Source organism: Acanthochromis polyacanthus, chromosome 16, assembly GCF_021347895.1.
Source record: "Acanthochromis polyacanthus isolate Apoly-LR-REF ecotype Palm Island chromosome 16, KAUST_Apoly_ChrSc, whole genome shotgun sequence".
Taxonomy (NCBI): domain Eukaryota; kingdom Metazoa; phylum Chordata; class Actinopteri; family Pomacentridae; genus Acanthochromis; species Acanthochromis polyacanthus.
This window is the reverse complement of record NC_067128.1, coordinates 33,247,935-33,270,549: the sequence shown is the minus strand read 5'-3', so window position 1 is coordinate 33,270,549 and position 22,615 is coordinate 33,247,935. Positions and strand designations below refer to the sequence as shown.

General features: G+C 39.7%; 1 protein-coding gene across 5 annotated transcripts in view; it reads left to right on the top strand.

Moving 5' to 3' along the window:
- The window catches only part of ppp1r13bb (protein phosphatase 1, regulatory subunit 13Bb), a 39,716-nt gene that overhangs the window by 2,947 nt on the left and 14,154 nt on the right, over nucleotides 1–22,615 (top strand). For 4 of the 5 annotated variants that reach the window (XM_022205680.2, XM_022205682.2, XM_051960727.1 and 1 more), the window contains exons 3-7: nucleotides 5,828–5,975; nucleotides 8,540–8,659; nucleotides 9,436–9,506; nucleotides 18,636–18,737; nucleotides 21,738–21,912. In XM_022205680.2, coding sequence (XP_022061372.1) covers nucleotides 5,828–5,975; nucleotides 8,540–8,659; nucleotides 9,436–9,506; nucleotides 18,636–18,737; nucleotides 21,738–21,912 — 616 coding nt within the window. Of the gene's footprint in view, nucleotides 1–5,827; nucleotides 5,976–8,539; nucleotides 8,660–9,435; nucleotides 9,507–18,635; nucleotides 18,738–21,520; nucleotides 21,655–21,737; nucleotides 21,913–22,615 lie in introns of those variants that run through there. The other variant, XM_051960729.1, reaches the window with a different exon arrangement.

Sequence of the window (22,615 nt, the reverse complement as noted above, 5' to 3'; positions counted from 1 at the left end):
GGTTCAGGCTTTCCCCCAAACTCAATGTGAGCAGATGAAAAGAGTCACTTATTGATTTATTTAACAACTCCCACGTGTTTAAGACGGCTAGATCTATTTTTTATTGGCTGAAAGAAGCATACATTATTAATTAGACTTTATAAATGTCGTCCTCTAATGCACATTAGTCAGCTTTCAATCAAAGGAACACATCCTTTTTTAAACACCGGATTAAATCTTGTGGGGATCTGGTCTTTCTGGCCGTGTGTTCTCTCTTACTGTTTTCAAGACAAAAGCAGATACTTTGTCAAATAAAAATGTGAAATAAAAGGGCTTGATGTGACTAAACGCTACAAGATTAGGCGGACAGCAAAGCCCAACTCGTGTAACTTTGGTTATCTAATGTGAAACATCTTGCGTGCATCTTGCTCATTTTATGCATGAATAATTAATTCTGGCATTATTTTTCCCGTTTTTGGACGCCATCGTTGGTCAGATGTTTCGGTTTATTTCACATCATTGGCCTCATAATTATCTCATCCCTCCTCCATATGGTTCAGTGAGATTGCAGCCTGATGGGCAGCGTTTGGCATATTTACTCTGCACGGAATGGGTGGATCACTTTTAATATTAGTCAAGAATGTCAAAGGCAACCTTGACATGTACACACAAATGGCAGCGTTGGATTTAGATCTGAAATATGTGCATGTTTGAGTCTCACTAGATGATTGTACAGACTTATACCAAGTATTGACAGTGGGATTTTACCTTGTTTTTTCACACATTTTGGCTTCCGTTGGGTTAGAATTGTTATTCCAGTGTGTTAAATCTGTGGTATTGGAGGAAAGTTTCACAAAAAGAACAGTTTCCAGGTTAAGTTTGTGCTGAGGAAGCATTATTCTGCTTTCTTTACGGACATGAGTGACAGGATTCGTGAGAGAAAGCGACCGTTTGAATCCTACTGTTGGAGATGGGACCGGCCGAGAATCGCTTTCTCACTCAGAAGTTAAACGATCTCCTGATGATGCCCACTGTACCATTGCGCATCAGGCAAAGAGATGCTCTGTCTTCCAGCCACCGGGGAGTACAAGCAATGATCCCCGTCTTGACTCTGCATGATAGTGTCCTGACCTGTCTGCCAGTCACAGCTGTGCCCAAACTGTTTTCATTAGAAGGGAGTCATTGGCGTTGCAGCCGCTGGCACATCCCAGGGACGCTTTTCCAATAGAAGTACTTATCTCTGCACCCTCCTCAACCCACCCCCGCCACCCTGTGACTCTCTCTCTCTCTTTTCTTTCTCATGCTGTTTGTTTCGCACTAGTTCTCTCCCTTCCCCTCCCTCCCTGAACTGCACATACAGCCAGTGTTTTTTTTTTTTTCCTCCCAAGTCTCCTCTGCAGCACTTTTATAATGCGAGCGCCACTGTCGGGTTTTAGCGGTCCATTCGGGATGGCATAACAATCGAGTTTCATGCCTGCGAAAGCGGCGATGCCACGATGAAGAGGTTTGTGACTATAGTGCTGCGTGGCCTCGTTAGCCTCTCCAAGGAGAGCCCCATCTGGGCTAAGGAACATCACCGGCCGCCAAAGACCGAGATCAAGAGGAAACGGAGGGCGGCCAAGAGAGCCAAGAGTATGGGCAGACGCAACTTAGTGAGGGCGGTTCGTATTCCTCCGGCTTCACCGCTGGACTTTGATTTCTACGTTATCTGAATGTGAATTCACGTGATTTGGTGGTTTCTGTTTATGTGTAGGTATAGTCGAGCGTGCTCTACTGCGGCTGTTTGTAATCAATTTAAATTGAGCTCAATTTGCACCTGATTGGTTGATTATGTGTCCTGATTAATTGACATGTTCTGGATGATATGCTGCATGGAGGCTTCTGTTGTCCTAAAAAAAGATTGGTTGACTGAAGTGCAAATTATGTCGAAACTGGATGCTATTTTATATTTTCATATCATAAATGCAAATAGGAATGCTTAATCCTTATACGAGAATTAAACAAAGGCGTCAGTCTTATCTGTATTCAAAGTGTCGTCCTCGCTGGAGTGTTTTGTGTTCACTATGTTTTATTCCTGTACTGGTTTGTATCTTATTATGCAGCTTGTAGCACTCCAATATCCTTTGGGTATTAGCAAAGTAATTACCTATCAGTAAAGACATAACTAGTCTCCAGCCTACTCGCAGCACTTTCTTTCAGAGTCTTCCCATCTCATTTTCTTTCTGCCAGTAATGTTCTTGCAGATCGGCTCCCAAAAACGACATTAATTGCTTGTATATTCATACGTTAGTTTATATTACCACTCTATTGAGACGTGTGCTTGTGCCTCAGCACCATTTTGTTCTAAAACGGCGAAAAGTTAGACTCATAGTCAGCTGAGCGAAACCACAAAAGCTACCAAGCACAAGCTATCATATTGTTTCATTTGGGCTGCTGCAGAAAATGTCAATGAATCACACAGTTGCATCATTGACAAGGATGAGTCACTTTGTCTCCAAGAAACTCCTGGAGTAATAATCTATAGGTGACTCAGTGGCTAAAGCTAGATTATACGTGCACTGACAATTATTTTAGCACTGAAAATGCAGCCCAAGGCAGCGTGTACAATTATGCACTTCAGTGCTTTGCATTAAGGCGCCAATGAATTGTGCCTGTGTAAGACGTTGTGTCTCATATGTTTAATATTTGCTTTTCTGTCAGCAAATATGTTGACCTGACTGCAAGGAATGGATGACCTTTTCACTCTGCAGACTGTTTTGTTGTCGTTTGATTTGGATGCTTTTGCAGGTGTTTCTTCTTTTGTTCCAATTTTTGGTTGATTTGTTTTGACATTTTAAGATATCAATTGACGCTGTAAACAAAGTGATTCAGTTGGCAAGCGCAGGATAATCCTTCAGTCAAGCTTTTGGTTTCTTGCTTTTTTTCTGCATCATATTAAATATTTTCTCGGCTAAAGTCCTTTTTGTCATGGCGTACTTAAGACACAGCTGCAGCGGTTAATCGATTCGTTTGAGTAATGTTTCTTAAAAAGTTAAAATTGATTCTTTGCTTTTATGACAGTAAATTGAATGTCTTTGGATTGTGACAAAGCAAGACATTTGAGGAATCCGTCTTTGAATTTGAGAAGCACTGATCAACATTTTTCTGTCTTCTGACAATTCGTAGATCAATAACTAATAATGAATTTATCAACAAGGAAATAATAGGCAACTGCAGCTCTAATTCAAGCAGATAACCTAAAGAGATCTACAGCAAACCCAACCTGAACTCAGATGTAGGGAATCTCTGTTTACTGACACCTTCCTGAACTCACATCTGACTCGTGATCTTTTAAAACACAGCTAACATTCTATGTTTTGAGCCTCCCTCCAAAACTAGACATTTAGATTTAGATTCTTCTCACAGTTTCTTTTTATTTATTTGTTAAAAGTGAGGTGAGTGAGAGGCCTGTCACATGAAACAGGAAGGGACTCCCCAACCCTCCTAGAGTGCTTTGTGTCACAGGAAACAATGAAAATCTGCCTGCCGCTATAGCAAGGAAACATGTCCTGTAGATGTGCCATAATACTGAATGTAGAGAAGTTCGCTCATGTTAATCAATTTGGCATGTTCTGCAAAACGAATAACACAAGCAAAAAGTAGAGAAACGGAAAATATCCTCACGTTTGGTTCAAGTGAACGTCTTCCTAAACTGCAGCTTTTTCTTTTGTCAGAGTAAAAAGAATTCATTGCGCCTCTTTATCCTGCATGTCAGCTTTATTTTTGAAGGCTCTGAATAATCCTGTAGGATCCAGAGAGTCGCTTTCTCTCTGACATGATGTCATAGTCAGAAAACGGATTGCCCACATTCTTACAACCTTAATTCAGAGCACCCCGCAGAAGTATTTAACCCAGTGAGAGAGTGTTTTACAGTGACTGAATCTTCTTAGATATGATTTATAAGCTCGGACCATCTGGATTTGGGGATTTTATTTTTTATTTGTGGGCCTTTTTCCAGCTTTCCTCATTTAGGGGCAACATTTTGCATTAGTTTGAGATTATAGAATAAACTAATGCCATAAATCAGGGAAAAGGGAACAAATGAAAGTTTAATTTCTTTAATTACTTAATTTTCAAATTGTCCAGAGGTGTTTCCAATCCTGGGAAATACAATTTGGCCCCGCATACTGTAGATATTTACGCTTACGCTAGCGATCAAAAGTTTGGAGCACTTAGAAATGTCCTTGTTTTTGAAAGAAAAGCAGTTTTTTTTCAATGAAGATAACGTTAAATGAATCAGAAATCCAGTGTAGACATTGTTAACGTGGTAAATGATTATTGTAGCTGGAAACAGCTGATTTTTAATGGAATATCTCCATAGGGGTACAGAGGAACATTTCCAGCAACCATCACTCCTGTGTTCTAATGCTACATTGTGTTAGCTAACGGTGTTGAAAGACTCATTTATGATTAGAAAACCTTTGTGCAGTTATGTTAGCACATGGATAAAAATGTGAGTTTTCATGGAAAACATGAAATTGTCTGGGTGGCCCCAAACTTTCGAATGGTAGTGAATGGTAGCAATGGAAATGGATACTCTTTAATTGTTTCTATACTCATACCTGCAGTTCAACTGAAACAACCCGTAAGTTTTGACACTGGACTGTTGATTCCAAGGCTCGGAAAATGTTTGTTTTTTTACAGAATCCGGTTACTGCAAGCACTTGTGTGAGAAGAGTTTGATGAAATACCACGAAGTTAAGCTTAGATTTGTTTTCCACAGACGAGTAAGTCGAGGGCCGCTGGGAAAATCCATCGACTCTCCTCGTCTTTAGAGTTTCTGACTCTGATAAATGGCGTAATTTTGGGGATTTTGTAGCGACAGCATGCCTTTAAAACCCGACGGGGTTCAGAGGGTGTAAGTGACTAGTTGGATATCACAAATGCTGCTTCTTGATTTTCTGTCAATTACCTCATTGATTAGTTTCATTGTTTCAGGCGACGACATACCGTATAGATTAATCAAAAGGTCGTATACACTTTGCAGACTTTATGCTCAGTCGCACTTCCCGCTGAGGATGTTGGGTCTTATTGTGTTGTACTCTCTGATCCAGAATGTTACAGAAGACTTAGATTCATATTTATCAGTAGGACTAAATGTTCCAATCCAGCAGTTCTTGGAGGACCGGGAGGTTGGAGGTGACCCCCAGATGACAACCATGAGACACATCTTCAGTTGTGTACTGCAATTTTATTGGATTTTTGGCTCAGTAATGTTGGGGGTTAGCTGTTTGATTCCTCATCCTATCCCTAGTCTTTTCTTTCTTATTTTAGAGTTTTTAAGGGTTTTCCTGACTCAAAATGGACCTTGAAAGGGTGACAAAGCATCTATGCAAAATAAATCCTGGAATATTTGGGATATAATTGAGATTAGATTTAGAATTGCCTCAGACATCCACAGAGTCGATGTATCCTGAAGGTTATTTGTGGAGGGCTTAGAAAGAAGCGACTGATATCCGCTTTGACAGCTCTTACTGTTACGTGAGTGCCGACAGAAACATGTGAGGGCATGTAAAGATATGTTTTACCTTCCAAGCTACGCTGTGTGTGTTCCACAGTATGTCAGGCCTTAATCATAGTAAACAGAAATGTGGCAGGCACGGGCATGAGTCCACCACCAGCTCAAACCAGCGGTCCAGGCTGGTCGACAGCAAAATGTAGCGTCAGCACAGGGGGCTTTACACGACACTAGAGTGGGTTTAGCTTCACTGTTACCCCACACCATGCAACAATGATATGGTTTCTCATTTCTTGTATGTTCATTTGAAGGGTTTCACTCTCCTCCTGACTGTTTTCATGCCTATTTCAGATGATACTGACGGTGTACCTCAGCGATGGGGAACAGGCTGTGACTGAGGTGCCCATCACCCCGGAGACGACGTGCCGCGACGTCGTCGAGTTCTGCAAAGAGCCCGGCGAGAGCGGCTGTCACCTGGCGGAGGTCTGGAGAGGCAACGGTAAGACCCGGTGGAAGCCTGTTTACCTACTGAGGCGCACATAATTGGATAAAATTGGAACAGTCGGTTCTTTTTTTCCTCTTGAGAAGCAGCATTTGGTTCTCTTCAAGAGGTAGAACTGAGGGTGTCTCTGGGTCAATATGTAACTGCAAGACCTTTTGTAACATAGTTGACAGGTGATATTTTTTCTGTTTTCAGGCCTAAAATCAACATGGCTGCCTTTAACCAAACACCACATGGCATTTTTACAGAAGATTCTTCTAAATGTTATATATACAACTGAGTAAAATTGAAAGTTAATTATAAAGATATTGTAGTAAACCTGTCCACACTTGACTCACACACTACTTTTTTTTTAATAACTCAGAAAGCCTTGGAGTCTTTTCCTCAGGAGGAAATGACATCATGTGGAGCAGGTCATGTGATCTGGAATTAACGCACTTCCTTGAGAGATGTTTTTGTCATGGGTAACTTAGTTGGAAGTGATTTCTTAAACATGGAGGCAATTTGTTATTTTCCATATAAAATTTGATATATTGCCAAAAAAGAAGCATCTAACATGATTATCTCAACTGAATAATAAGAACATAAAACTATTTTTGAATAAGCTCATTTTATTATTGTTTAGCTAATTAGAAGGTGCTTGTTATTAAATTCGGACGGTTATTTAGTTGACATTTTAGTGATTTCCAGTCATTTTTTTATTGATAAGTGACAGTTTCCATAATAAATAATTATGAAATTTGTAAAGACATGATCATAATATTTTTAATTTTAATAAAAATGTATGCAACATATATCCCATGGACTTCAAAAATCCCTCAATATATTGACCCTCTAATAATGCATGAAGGTGAAGTAATGTGAAACTACATTACGGTTCATTTGCATGCACACGTATTTCATTTAGTGAAGCAGTTAGCCTTTAGCTCGTGACAAAGACCAGTTTATTAATGACAGCAGCCGGGCCTTGAATGACTGCTGGAGTGGAGGGAAAGGAAAGCAGTCATGGACAGAGCTTGAAGAGAAAAATAAAGAAATGCATTGCTGAAAATACATTCTTTTTCCCAATAGCTGTCGGCGGAGTAGGATAATCCACTTGAAGTACGTAGGTCAGAAAAGGGTTACGTGTCATGACAGTCCGCAGCGCTGTCACACCAGATTCCTCGTGCTTCAGACGATTTGCTTCCATCGCCGCCCTGACACACCCGGTGTTATCAGCGTTTTTTCTACCGAGGGCCCACACCCCTGTTGAAAACAACATCGTAGCCAAGGGCTTTATTAACCCGCGTTATGCAATCGTGTCAGCCTGGTGCCTGACAAAGCAGCTGTCTGCCCTCTGAAACCTCCTAAAACCTCGCTGCCTTTGTCTCCGTCTGTTTGTGCGCCGTTCTTTCTCTGCATTCACGGAGCCGTAATCTTAAAATGCAAAAATTTTTCAGTCTCAGCGGACTCCACCCAAGGGTATCCTAACTTAATTTATTTCTAATGTCCTCAATACTGCCAAAAACATAAACAGAATATAGATAAAGTGAATTAATCGCACATGTCGTCATTGCAGGCGTGTGGCAAGCGGTGTTCTGCTCAGAGACCTCCAGGGTGATGCAGTTTGTGTTAAGGAAGCAGCCCAAAAAAATTAGAAGAATTTGACCAAAAGAGAATCTCTTTGAAGCAGGAGAGGTTTATGTTTATTTTTTATGCCTAAAGATATAGTTCAACACTTTGGGAAATATGCATTTTCTCTTGTAACGTCAGGAGACAGACAACTGGGAAACAGCAAGTCCATGAAAGAAGTAGTTCGGCACATAACACAATATAAACACCAAATTAGAATCTTTACACTTAAGTATTGGAGGGAATTGTACAGGATAAAAGATGGAAGTCGGTCCATGAGTCACCAAATTACGTTTTACAGGCTAGCTGTTCCTGTTTTCTACGTCTGTGCTGTTAACCCTCATGTCGTCCTGCGGGCCAAAATTGACCCGTTTTAAAATTTCAAAATGTGGAAAAATTATATATTTTCACAGTGAAACTTCTGATGTCCACATTTTTAACATTTTTGGGAAATCTTTGAACATTTTTTGTTGGAATAAAGAAATGTTAAGTTTATTATGAAGACTCACAAAACAATCAAACAAAATCGAAGCAAATTTCGCTGGATTTTGTTACATTTTTTTATGAATGTTCTTAAAGAAAATAGTAGAAGTTGTACTGATATATATGTAGTCACACTGGATATTTTTAGGATTTTTTTTGGAAGATTTTTAATCATTTCTTGAAAATATTTCCAAGACTTTTCTTGCCAATTTTGGGGGATTTTTTTTTTTTTTAAAAATAACTTTTACGTAATTATTGGAATTTTCTTCCTGAAGGTTTTGCAAATTTTCAGAAATTTGGGGAATTTTTTTGCTGAATTTTTGAATGTTTATTTTTTGGTGCCTGTAAATGAGGACAACAGGAGGGTTAACTGATGATTGTGTGACAGAAAACGCTTACCTCGCTTGATTCTGTAAATCAAACGACACTAACCGTTCGCTCTGTCCTTTACTTCTCTGTACTTTCAGAGCGAGCGATCCCCTTTGAGCACATGATGTATGAACATCTGCAGAAATGGGGGCCTCGGAAACAAGAAGTGAAGTTCTTCCTCCGGCACGAAGATTCACCGACTGAGAGCAGCGATCAAGGTGTGTGCCGTCGTGTCTGAACGTTAAAGGGAGGAGTCGAGGGTTGTCTGGAAGTTCCTGACGCCTGTTCTGAGCGGCTGTGTGCTGATGGACACCGGTGTCACTCAGTGTTTCTGTTTTGATGTACATCTCCAGTCTGGTCTGTTAGCTGTCTTTCTCTTGTTGCACCTCACAGCCCTCAGTGAAGACATTCTCCCCTTGAAAGCACAGATCACAGTGTGTGGTCTTCGTGTTTCTTCTTTGAGCCGAGTTCTGAGAGTACGCACGTTTTCATCTGTAATCCCCTGGCATTAAGAATTTTAGTCTTTGTAGGATGAAAAAACAAAAGGTTCTCTGATGATTGATGGTGGCAAAGGAAAAAAGCCATTCTCTAATTTTTAGGTGAGCAATATTAAGTTAATATATGCATAGACTGATGTGAAACTTTACTAAAAATGTTTTTACCCCACGGCGGTATCATCAGGACCTCCTGTAAATATTTAATGTAGAATTATAGCACAGTGTTGTCTTTTCCTGTGAAGTTTAAATATTTATTCCCATGTTTCCATCAAGCCTCTCTTATTATAAAGTATGAGCTAGGTGGCTTTAGTAAGCAGTGCTTGTCCTAGTTCTTATATCCCTCTGTCATGAGCAATCATGTCGGTAAATTTTCCAACTATTCCAGACAGTGGTTGTTGTCTCCAAATCTGCACTTGTACGCACATTTGTCTGTGCACGCTTGTGTGTATTGTATGTTTCTGTCCTGTGTTTGTGACGGTGAGTGTTTGTTTTTGCAGGGAGTCAGCAGTCTCAGGATCAAACGAGTCGCAGAAGTGGAAATACCGGAGAGAAGCACAATGAGAATGGGGTAAGAATTGATTAGCATTGTCTAAGTGATTTATAACATTCACCATTTTCGAGGACTCGCATACCTGTGATGTTATGGTTTGCTGAAAATGGGGAAGGTTTCTGTAGTGTTAGTGCCTCCTCCTATGTGCTGCTGGGAAGTTCTTATGGACTAAAGAAAGTTTTTATTTTTGTTTGTATGTACACTACTGTTCAAAAGTTTGGGCTCACTTAGAAATGTCCTTATTTTGGAAAGAAAAGCAGTTTTTTTTCCAATGAGAATAACATTAAATTAATCAGAAATCCAGTCTAGACATTGTTAATGTGGTAAATGACTATTCTAGCTGGAAATCTTTACTGGAATATCTCCATAGGGGTACAGAGGAACATTTCCAGCAACCATCACTCCTGTGTTCTAATGCTACATTGTGTTAGCTAATGGTGTTGAAAGGCTCATTGATGATTAGAAAACCCTTGTTCAGTTATGTTAGCACATGGATAAAAGTGGGCGTTTTCATGGAACACATGAAATTGTCTGGGTGACCCCAAACTTAGCATAGTTGTGCAATTTTCCCACGTAGTGCTGAAAGATACGGACTTTAGTTTTAGTCATTTACAGCTCTGAATAAGTGGAAAAAAGAGGAATATTGAGAAGTATTTGTTTCTAGACTATCACGTGCATACAGTTGCCTAAAATCTAAAATTCTTCCTTTCTAAATGTTAAATGATCTCATTAGCAGAGTGTTTTTCATGCTGTGAAGGGGGGCCAAACTGTTATCACTGTGAGGGAATACAAGCCAGAGCTGGGTTGATGTCGCTAAAAGTTAGACAAAAGTACGGTGTATAACTGAACACACACGCTTACACAGAGGTGTCTGCACTTTTTGTCACAACTTGCAAAACAGCTTTATCCCAGAATGCCTCATTACTGCACCAAATCATTCGTGACCAAAGCGATTTGGAAGAAAATGGATTGCATGTATGCATACGTAGCGTTACAAATGTCTAAATATTGAGCTTGTTCCAAATTTGAGTTGTGCGGTAACGTTGCCATCAGAGAGTGAACAGATTATCTTAGTTGTGTAAAGAAAACATATCTTTATGACTCAGATAGTCACTGGTTCAATGGTCAGAGTCCACAAACAAATCTGCACTGTGAAAATGACATTAGTTAACATTATCAACTCATTTTCCATTTTTTTTAATAGCCGGTTGCTTTTTCTTGTCTGGTTTTGGCATGTGAGCTGCAGTTCCTGCACCTTAAATCTTGTGCATCATAATAACACACATTATCATAAGGTAACAGGCGTGTTGCAGGCTGTACTTTAGCTGTTTGTACTCAAATATGATCTGTAAAACCCTCAGAGGAGTGCAGAAATTTGGAAAAATGCAGTGTTTGAATGTCTGTTTGCTCACAATGTGGCATGGCACAGCACAATAGTAATCTACATGTAGTTTGTGGTGTAAGTTAAAGTATTAATGTCAGTGACTATGTGATGATTCTGGTCTCAGACGAGTGTGTTGACAGGAACAGATGCTGGTGTCTCAGTGCTGTTCCATTTCCTGATGCTTCCAGACGTGTTTTTTTTTCTGTCAGGTGTACCCACTGATGTGCACGTTGAGCTCTTTAGCTTCAGGACGTGTAGACCAGGAGATGTGAATGGCTCCGATAAGAGCAGCCTCCGGCACGGCATCCTCTTTCTTTCTGACCATCTGCCCCAGATTTCTCAATAGGAAAGTGTTGCGGTCAAGGAATTGTAACTAATTCAACCTTGAGGCTTGAGTGAAGGATCCAGCACAGCAGGAGAAGAAGGGACTGAGGTTTTTGTTTTCAAGAAAAAAAATGATGGCAAGAGCACCCAGAAGCCATTCTTTTATATTGTCCTTAAAATCCACAACTTTTCACTTTGTGTTTCTTAAAACTCTGTGCCGCAATGCGTTCAGTTAGGAATAAAATAATGGATGCTGCATTAAAACGCCAAGTCTTGGCTTTAATGAACAGAACTGTGTGTGAGATATAGACCTTTTAGCACAGTGCCCAAATTGTCGGGCTTTAAATGTCTTTTCACTGTCGGCTCCTGATTTGTTTTGCCTGTTATTGCGGTGTTAGTCTGAAAGAGCTCAGAAATGATTCAGAGATGACTGAGAAATAGGAGTTGCCATTTAGTTTAAGTTGAAGTCTCTCATTATGAGGATTAAAGAGGCGACCATGCAAGGAGAAAAATAAAAAAAAGCAAGTAAAATGGATCGGAGAGGTTTGCCAGAATAGGTGGTTTCATACACTACTGTTCAAAGATTTTAGGTCACCCAAACAGTTTCATGTTTTCCATGTAAACTCACACTTTTATCCATGTGCTAACATAACTGCACAAGGGTTTTCTAATCATCAATGAGCCTTTCAACACCATTAGCTAACACAATGTAGCATTAGAACACAGGAGTGATGGTTGCTGGAAATGTTCCTCTGTACCCCTATGGAGATATTCCATTAAAGATTTCCAGCTAGAACAGTCATTTACCACATTAACAATGTCTAGACTGGATTTCTGATTCATTTAATTTTATCTTCATTGGAAAAAAAACTGCTTCACTTCCAAAAATAAGGACATTTCTACGTGTCCCCAAACCTTTGAACAGTAGTGTACACAGTAATTGAGGGATACTGTCCACAATGTTGGAGAGTTTTATTGTCAGTAATCATGAAGACTTCATGATCACAGCTTTTGAAGATTTCTTGAAAAACCTCAAAAACAGAAACACTGCAGAGCAAAGTCGTACGATGAACCAAAAATCTGCCTCAGTCGAAATGATAAAAAGCTGAAAATGCAGCGCTTTTTTCGTCTGTCAGACGTGATGCTGGTTCTGTTAATCCTCGGGCACGTAAGGCTGCTAAAGAATGTGTAACACTCGCATTTATCGATGATTTCACCGCTGACAGCAGGAAAAGGATGAATGCAGCGGCGTACAGAAACGCTCTGCTCATTGGTCGGTATTCAGCAGGGCTCTGATCCTGAACATACGGCCAAAGCAGCCAAACAGATTTTCAGGGTGAAGAGGTTGAATCTCCTCTCGACTGGCTGGTTCAGTCACCTGAACCCAATCTGCTCGAGCTGCATTCGACTTGTTGAAAACCACACTAATCAGAGAGAGAATCCACAACAAACAAGAGATAAACCCAGACTTTGGCCACTATGTGTGAAAGGGTTGAATCTCTAGCACAGTTTTTTTCTACATTAATGTAAACCAAAAGCTGAAACTTGGCACTTTAATGCACTATTCATCACTTAAGCCTGGAAAATGAGCAGTGTGGAAGTAGCCAAATACTTCCAGAGTCTCTCTTTCTGCCTGACTGCTATCATGCACTAACCTATAAAGACACTCTCTCTATTTCTTTGGTACATTCATTCACTGAAAGTGGAAAATGTTACCCTCCTAACCGTCAAGGTGCCGAGGCTCATTTGTGTCCGACTTTGTTGCTAATATCTGATTTAGAGGATTATATCAGTCGGCCTGCTGGATGATATAATGGTTCCTAAGAGGATCATTGCTTTGGCTTTTCCACGGGCTGCTGCCCAAACCCCAGAGGCTTTCTGTCCGCCAAGCAGAGCTGATCATCCTCTGAGAGAGAGAGAGAGACGCTGCTTCTCAAAGAACAGAGCGTTTTCATTATATAGACATACATACTGCAGTTTTAGCTCTCATGACAGCTTGTTGGCAGTATATGAAGCGTCTCATTTGCCAAGAGATGGAATGATTAGTGTAGCAAGAAGAAAATGGCGGCGTATTTATTTTTCTGTTGAATTAATCATTCTGGGGATTTTTGTTTCTTCCCCCAGCCAGAAACGGCACATATTCTGTCACTCCGGCTCATTAAAATACATGACATTCTGCTTTTCTTTACCATTTTTGATAGTCTTGAATGTGTATAATATTTTTCTGAGACATTAATTAAATGAGGAAATGATTTATATAATAGTCAGTTACCAAAATAATCATTAGTTTCAGCTTCACATTTTCTCATGCAGGCAAAACTCTAAGGTAGGGGTGTCAAACTCATCTTAGTTCAGAGACCACGTTCAGCCCAATTTGACCTCAAGTGGCTGGTAAAATCACAGCCTAATAACCTTTAAATAACCACAGCTCCAAATTTTTGCTTTGTTTTTGTCCAATAAAGTACATTCTGAAAATGTTCACATTTAATGAATTATGTTTTTACAAAACATCACGAACATCCTGAAATTTCTTAAGACAAATAAGTGAAATTTCAACAGCATTATGCCTCAGTTTATCATTTACTCATTACAGCTTCCAGATCAGAGTGTCTACAGAGGAACAAAACATTCAGTCACAGGTATCTGGAACTGAACGATACAGTATTTTATGATATAATGAAAATGATAAAAGACAGACGAAAACAATACAAAATATTACAAAAATGAGACACAAAGCGACCAAAAAATGTACAAACAACAGAAGCAAGACAAAAAAAGACACAAAATGAGAAAAAAGAAACAAAAACAACAGATGAAGTCAAACAGAAAATGATAAAAATAAGAAAAAAAACAAACACAGGCCGGACAAAAACGAAACAAAATGAGAAAAACATGAGAAATGAAAAAAATCAGACAAAAGCAAGATAGAAAACAATACAAAATATTACAAAAATGAGACACAAACCGACAAAAAACATGGACGAACGACAGAAGCAAGACAAAAAAGACACAAAACGAGAAAAAAAGACACAAAACGAGAAAAAAAAGACACAAAACGAGAAAAAAAGACACAAAACGAGAAAAAAAAGACACAAAACGAGAAAAAAAGACACAAAACGAGAAAAAAGAAACGAAAACAATGGATGAAGTCAAACAGAAAATGATAAAAATAAGGAAAAAAACACATGCGGGACAAAAACGAAACAAAATGAGAAAAACATGAGAGAAATGACAAAAGCAAGATAAACAAAATATTACAAAATGACAAAAGAACAATGAACAATCTAGTATTTTACTTTATGATCAAAACAGCTTGTCATGGTCTAGAAATTATTTTCAATTTGTAGTTTTACAAATTTACAATTTGCTGTTAATGTCTTCTCTGTAATTTTTACACTTTACAAAGTCGTCCAGCGGGCCGGATTGGACCCTCTGGAGGCCGCTTTTGGCCCACGGGCCGCATGTTTGACACCCCTGCTCACACTGATTTGTCTTTTAAACAAAATCAATATCTTTTGATCTATAAAAAAGTCAGAAAATTGATAAAAGTGCTTATTTTGTCCAGATAATAGTGTAAAATTCACTTCACTATCTGAGATTTTCTGTTTGAACAAGTAGTTCTTTCCAAATCCTTCCACCTCAGTGTAATCTTGTGTAAGTAATACCTATGAATTAGCCTCTTCTGAAACCTGATCCTGATAATCCTTCTTTTATTACCTTAATAACCGTAATCAATTAGACAAGTGTAAATCTGTGCAGTTGGCAGACGGGTTTATGAGCTCTGGTGAGGCTACATTCCTAAGCGGTGATGCTGTGGCAGCTCTACCTCCTTCTTCCGCTCAGTCGGGCGTCTCTCCATCCTCCTTTCCACCACAATCTGAAGGGGTGTGTGTGTCTGTTTCCGCCTCGGGTGAATCGTCGCTGATGTGGAGTTGCTTGAGTGCATTCCAGCGTGGCCTTGTGTGCGCCAGTGGCTTCCCCCGACCTCCCCATCGCAACCTCGGCTGAGTCACCTCCTCCTTCTGAGTCTTTCTAGACATCCTCATATCTAAATGCCACACAGTGCAGAGACATGAGAGCACGTATGAGCCGTAGCTACCACTGCCTGCCTTCGACAGAATCACAAAAGTAGAAATTATTCACGAAAAGAAGCATGTTTTATTCATATGAGATGAGTCACAAAAATGTCTGCCTCTTCGAATTAAGTTAGACTCGTGCATTTGGTGTTTCAGCGCTGCATGTTTATTCCACTTGGACTTTATCTCCAGTACTTTACATACATGGAGGATTATCCCAAGCAGACTATAAAGCAGACACTTAGACAGGAAGTCTGTTGTTAATCTAGAGATTGAATCCCAACTGGTTTTTCCTCAGCCTGTTGTTGGGGGATAAAAACCGCCGTGACATTTCCTGCATCGTCTCCTCCCTCTGAAGGCGAAGTCTGGGAGCGCTTTGGTTGTAGTTTGGAGGACGCGTTCACTCGGTGTGCCGTTTTATTGAAAGGGAAGCTGCCAGTCATTGTATTCAGAAGTCTGTGGAGTGACGGTTTGGGGAAAAACTGAGCGTTAGCCTTTATTCTGCAAGAGCTCAAACAGCAAATGGAATTCTGGCGGAGGAAGAGAACTTCATGAAAAGCCGTTTGTGGAGGTGAAACCTTTTTCATTTATATTGCAGCGAGTTCCACTGATGTTTGTACTTCGGCTCTCTGGAAGTAGATAAAATGTTGTTGCGTGGAGGCTGCCGTTGTCTCAGCTTTGCCTCCCTGTGTGAATCTTCTACCTTCAGGTGATGCAGAGCTTACTGTTACTGCTGTAACACTTGGCTGAATAATTCATTCATTTATTTACAGAGCAGTAATTAGCATCTATTTGGTGATCTGTTCATTGTTTTAAGTCATTTTTTTAATCGAAAAGAGCCAAATGTTCTCATGATCAAACCGCTCTGTTGTGCTGCAGCTGTGTTTTTTCTTCTGGGATCGTAAATTCAGTTTTTTTTTCAGACAAAATAAACAATTAAATAACATTAATTATTGTCCTTTCGCCAAATCAAGAAAAATATCAACTGGTCAACTGAAATTGTACCGACTCTTCAACCAATCAGTTTGTCATTGGAGGAAAAAACCTGTATGATATCTCTGGATTAACAAAATCAGTGAGGTGCCCTCGACCCGTTAGCTAATACATTATAAATAAACATAAAAAAGATGACATCGTTTCATTTTGACCTGTTTATTTGATGCAGAAGTCATTATACCAGCAGTAAAACTATTGAGGAATATAATGCAAACAAGTTCGTCTACTGTTTTTTGTATGTTATACACTATTTACTTGGTGTTAATTAGTTTGGAACCAAACTCCAAGTCAACATTCAGTAAACGTGAGCAGTCTCATTTAGATTGGGTGAGTTTAAAGTTGTGAAAAAACAGTGGTCTGTTTCTCCCACTGTCAACAATCATAAATACATGAAGGAATATTTGCTCTAATGAATGTTTAGTTTGATAAGAGCTTATTTACAAACCGATGAATCCGTAGACCTGAACGCTGCAGCCCCACACAATATTATCACAGGCTGTAAACACCATTGTTTCACTATTTATGCATCCGGTTACAGATAATGTGATCGCCTGGGGAGATCTCTCTTTGCTTCCACATTGCGCCGTTTCATCCCTTTCGAATGTTTTGAACTAGAATAATAAATTCAGATGGGAGCTCAACCTCACATTAAGCCATGAAGCAGATCAGAGAAGCTCCTAAACGCTGTGGTTTGTACACACAATCTGCAGTGCTTTAAGAACATGTTAGAAATGTAAACAAATGCTTTACGTAATAGTATCGTATTAATAAAAGAAAAAATATTATTTCCCTTAAATAAAGTCATCATTTAAGGGTAAAATTGTGTATATTACGGATGAAAAAAAGGTCAGTATTTTCTAGATAAACAAAATTGCCCTGTAGTAAGTGTGTACACTTAATTTTGTGTGATGGCTTAACAGTTCAGTGTGATGTGATGTGAAGCTTATGCCACGTGTACAAACACCAAATAACACGGTGCCCTCAGAGGCACCAAACTCCTGCTCGCTAACTGAGTCTCCTTTATAGTTGCTGTCCCATCCTAATGATGATTTTTGGTAGGAAGGACACCCTGACTCTGTGAAGTTTCCTGCTGTTTGGCCCTTTGGCTGCAGAAATCAGACATCTTTTAAAATCATTTTGCCAAATGGCTTTTTGCGTAACTCGTTTCTTTGTACTTTGTTTTTGCGCTTTTTTCTTACATAACGTTTTCACCTTATGTAACTTTGTGTGGCAGTTGTGTTTTTCTGCATGTGTTGACTTGTGTACTTGTCTTTGAAGTGGTGTCAGGCATTTGGCAGAGCATTGGCAGAAACACGAATGAAACCGACTGTCACCAAACTCCACACACCCATTTACACTGCTGTTCAAAAGGTTGGGGACACGTAGGAATCTCCTTATTTTTGAAAGAAAAGCAGGTTTTTTTCAATGAAGATGTCACTTATAGTGCAGTAATACTGTATTTGTTCATTTTTCCGTCTTCATTTTTGTATATATTGTACATATTGTTGTTATTATAATTATTTTCATTGCTGTATGTGTGGTTCAGTGCTGCTCTGAAAGATGTTTGCTGCTGTAACACTGGAAAATTCCCCTGACGTGAGGAGTAATAAAGGATTATCTTACCTTATTTTAGGTGTTTTAAAAGTTTGAGGTCGCTTAGAAATGTCCTCATTCTTGAAGTAAAAGCATTTTTTTTAAAATGAAGATAACATTAAATGAATGATAAATCCAGTCTAGATGTTGTTAATGTGGTAAATGACTATTCTAGCTGGAAATGTTTAATGAAATATCTCCATAGGGGTACAGAGGAACATTTCCAGCAACCATCACTTCTGTGTTCTAATGCTACATTGTGTTAGCTAATGGTGCTGAAAGGCTCATTGATGATTAGAAAACCTTTGTGCAGTTATGTTAGCACATGAATGAAACTGTGAATTTACATGGAAGACATGAAATTGTCTGGATGACCCCAAACTTTTCAACAGTACTGCAGATGTTTTAGTTGTTGCTCATAAAAGTTAAACGATTCGTCTCATAGCTTTTGCTCCAAGCGACTAAATGTTGATGTTTTGACTGGAAAGAGCTGTGGATCTCTGAAAGTGTGTCATGATAATCCTAGCAGCTCCCATAGGGAAAAGAATAAATGTCAGGTCATGGCCTGGTCTACATCACAAGGCCCATTTTTGAGCCTTTTGTACACAAACTGGAAGTAGCACTGATTATGCACATCCTTGCTGCTGTTTTGAAATTGTTGTTATATCATCCGTCTGCACCAGTGGTTCCTGCAACATTTCAGTGGGTGTGAGCATCAAGATCGCTCTGCTCAGGTTTTCGTGTGTTGACCAACCCCTGTGTTTGTGTGCGTAGGTGGGGAATCAGCGTGTGGAGCTCACGCTGTCAGAGCTGCAGGAGATGGCCACACGGCAACAACAACAAATCGAGGCTCAGCAGCAGATGCTTGTTGCAAAGGTAGTGTCTTCGTTTTTTATCTTACTGCAAGCCTTTCTCTTGAATATGATTAAAACACAGCGTTAATTTGGCATTAGTGGATGCCTGAATTGTTTAGATCTGGCAAACATCTTTGAATTTACATGTTCTGTGTGACAGAGGTTCTCAGCAAGCAAACATTTTCCTTCTTTTCCAGTTCATACTGCGAAGTCTGTTTACAATTACGCTGAAATGATTGAACATTGAACCCCCGAAGCTCGTCGGCAGGTTTGAAAGGCAAAATCTCTTTAAAAACAATCACCAAAATGACACCATTTGTCTGAGCTAGAACCTATAAAGACTTGACAGAATAGTCAGATTTTCAACTGTACACTGGTCTTTGAACTACTCATAGCGACTTGCTATTCAGGAAGGAAGCAACCAAAGCTACGCCTAATATCACGATATTTCACCTTAATCATTTTATTACTCTGCCAAGGAACAAGGCGGAGTTATATGACGATCGACTTTGGTTTGTCTGTTAGCAACTAGGGATGTCCGGTATTGGCTTTTTTGCCAATAACCCATATGCCGATATTGTCCAACTCTTAATTTCCAATTCTGATATCTACCGGTACCGGTATATGTGGACTATTTAACTAATTTTAGATGGCAGCACATATCTCCTGTCGTGGAATTAATACATCATGCCTAATTTTATTGTGATGCCCCATTGGATGCATTCGTAAATGCAAACATTGTCTGTGCAAAATAAGAAAATTCCTTCAACTTAAGTATAAAAAAATGCCTTCTTTTTTTTTAATTGTCTCAAACGACAGTTCACACTCTCCCTCTATGAGTGAATGCCCGGCGAAATTCAGGCGTTACCGGTTTTCATGATAGGCAAAAAAATCCATGCATGAATCATCTACATGTATGAATCAAAAATTCCCCAAAAATAAAATATTCTGTAAAAATTCTGGGTTCCTGGAAACCATTAACGACTCGGCTGTGACCAACAGTGAAGACACAAAGAATCAGGAACTTTATGTTGACACGGAACAGAGAAAAAGAGAAAAGTATGAAAACCAATGTAAAAATGTAAGCGGTAACATATCTATTAGTATCTAGAGCCGCCATTTCTTTTCTAGTATTGGTAACACCTGTGGGCAGTGTCAGACATACAGATTCCATTTTTTTTCCCATTTTTTTTCATAATAAGTTGTTGCTTTTTTATGATTTATGATATTAGAACTTTGTTAAAATGCACAAACACAATTTTGAGTTCTCATTCCCTCTGACCATGTTTCTATCGAAGACAGAAACTATATTTCAGTGAAACATGAGCCCACAGTAAGTATAAAATGCCCTGGAGCTCTGAGTGTTAAACCTAAATGTTGAGTCCTTTTGTTGGGCAAGTCTTGCAGTAACTTAACCCTTTAAGCTTCAGTCAATTCCAGCCGTTTTCAGTACAAAAAATCGCTAATATTCTATTTTTTAATTAAAAAAATGACGAAAAATACAGGGAATATTGGACACGCATCGCGAGGTGCATTTCCTTGAAAACGACCGATTCGTGGATTTTATACCGACTTCAGGACATGTTTTGGACAAAATAGTTTACTGGCTTGTGTCGTCTGGATGTAAAAGGTTGGATTATGGCCGTTTTTTGTGGAATATTTTTTTCTGTGTGTAATAATGAACCCGGAAATGTGAGTCGCGCTGTGTGCGTTGAAGCCGTGTATAGAGAACGGATGGATGAATATTCGTTTTTGTCGGACAAATGTGTTTTTCTCACCCGCTGTGGTAATCGCATCTGAAAGTGGTTTATACCGGCGGATTCATGAGAATCTAAGCTTTCCATCGGCGTATAGTGTTTGTATAATTGCGTTTGCAGCCGTCGGACATTCTTGAAATTCCTATGCAAATTAGTAGGTGTACCGCCGGCGGTACACCTACTACGCCCTGAAGCGCAAAGGGTTAACTCAAACACTTTGCACTTCAACCAATCACAAGTTGTGATCGTTTAGGATTTTTATACATTATCTTGTGAGTAAGAGTTGACCTGATTTTGTGTCTTTTTTAGTCTGATCTCACAGAAATGGTTAAATTAAGTTCCAGACAGCTTTAAACTGCTTTTGTAGACAGAAAACGAGCCGCTGTTGTACTATTCCAATCCAGAGAGTCTGTCATGACCTGGATCACGGGCAAACAGTTATGTAACAAAAGAGATGGGAGTGCAGTATGAGTCATAGTGCAGGGATTGTCCAGTGTGTCAGAAATTATGCTTCAGTCATTATAGGAACACATGCACAGATACAGTATGTACACAAGCATGTCACAGCTTGAAAGGATGCTACCTTCCTCTGATCAACTGTAGCTCCATGTTTTGGTGATTTTATACAGACCTCCTCCTTGTCAGTTATCAGAGACGAATCCTCTTGATTTTGATCCATTCGTGCAACATCTCTGTAACATCACGATTTCTCTGCGTAATGGGAGAAATTGGAGCAGACTTCCACACAAACCGTCTACCTTGTCACTCCTTTTGGGTCGGCTGCACTAACTCAGTCTGACCGCCGTGCTTGTGGTTCTCTGATCAGTCATGCAAGATGAAACCCACTGTAGACCCGCACATAGAAAGACCATGTATCGCCTTTGTTGCGGTGTCTGAAAAGTAGGCCCACTCGAAGCCCTGCAGTCATTTGGAAACCTGGGCCTGTCATTTCCTATTTTGGGAGCCTAACTGGAGCAGTTCTCAGTTGGGTAGAGATGAAGTCATCTGACCCTTTCTCCAGCCTTCAGACCATCTTGACACAGCACAGCGTTTCATTTAATCCACACAGTAGAGCGATTTAGCCGAGTTTTAGGGTATGTCTGCCACAGAGATATCCTGTAAGCTTTGGGGTGGAGCCGTGCTGGTTTTATTTTCTCGCACGTGTACATTGGAAACAATAAGGTGACTTCCAAACTGTGTTTTCGGGTTCGAGACAACTTTGTGTTTTTCCATGTTAATTAACAATCTTTTGTCACCCTCTGAAGGAGCAACGCTTGCGTTACCTGAAGCAGCAGGAGCGGCGTCAGCAGCAAACCGTTTCAGAAAGCGAGAAGCTGCAGAGGCTGAAGGAACGTGTGGAGAGCCAAGAGGCGAAACTCAAGAAGATTCGTGCGATGAGGGGCCAGGTGGACTACAGCAAAGTCATCAATGGCAACCTGTGTACGTATACCTCCATGTGTACATAGTTTTAGAGGTTTATTCTGGCTCAGAAAAGGCTTTTAGGGGGCAAGTATGCGCAACAGTAAGCAGGATTGGTCCTCATACATTAAAGGCAGTGAGCTTCTATTCTCCTATTTAACAGAAATCTATGCGTTTTTCTGTTGTTTGAGACCATGTGAGCAATTAAAATGTCTATTATACTTGAGTAAATAATGCTGACTAAAACCTCTGTAGGGGAGTCTTTATAGACACTCATGTACTAATATTATGTAATACTGGGTACTAATGGGGCATCACCAGTACAGTCACACATTTGGGCGTTCTCATGGCTTCACATATTTGAGTATCAAATTATTCAGTGACCCCTCGTGCCCTATGAATGGGCCATTGTCACCCTGGAAGAGACCACTTCCATCAGAATATCACAGGCTAAAGGTGATCACTTGAAACAACTTAATACTGATTTACAACGACCCTCTCTTTTAAAGGGACCTTATTAACCATAATCCAGTGGATTCCCTCACTGTAGGGGTCAAGTGTTCAAAATTTTTCTTTAATTTGTCACCTGTTTGGACCTAATATTCATATTCAAACCTCTAGAAACCTTGGCTTTTGATTAATTTGAATTCTAATAACTCTTAGCACTGCTCACGTACTGTACATGTCCCATAAATAGTTTTTTTCATACAGGAAATACATCTAG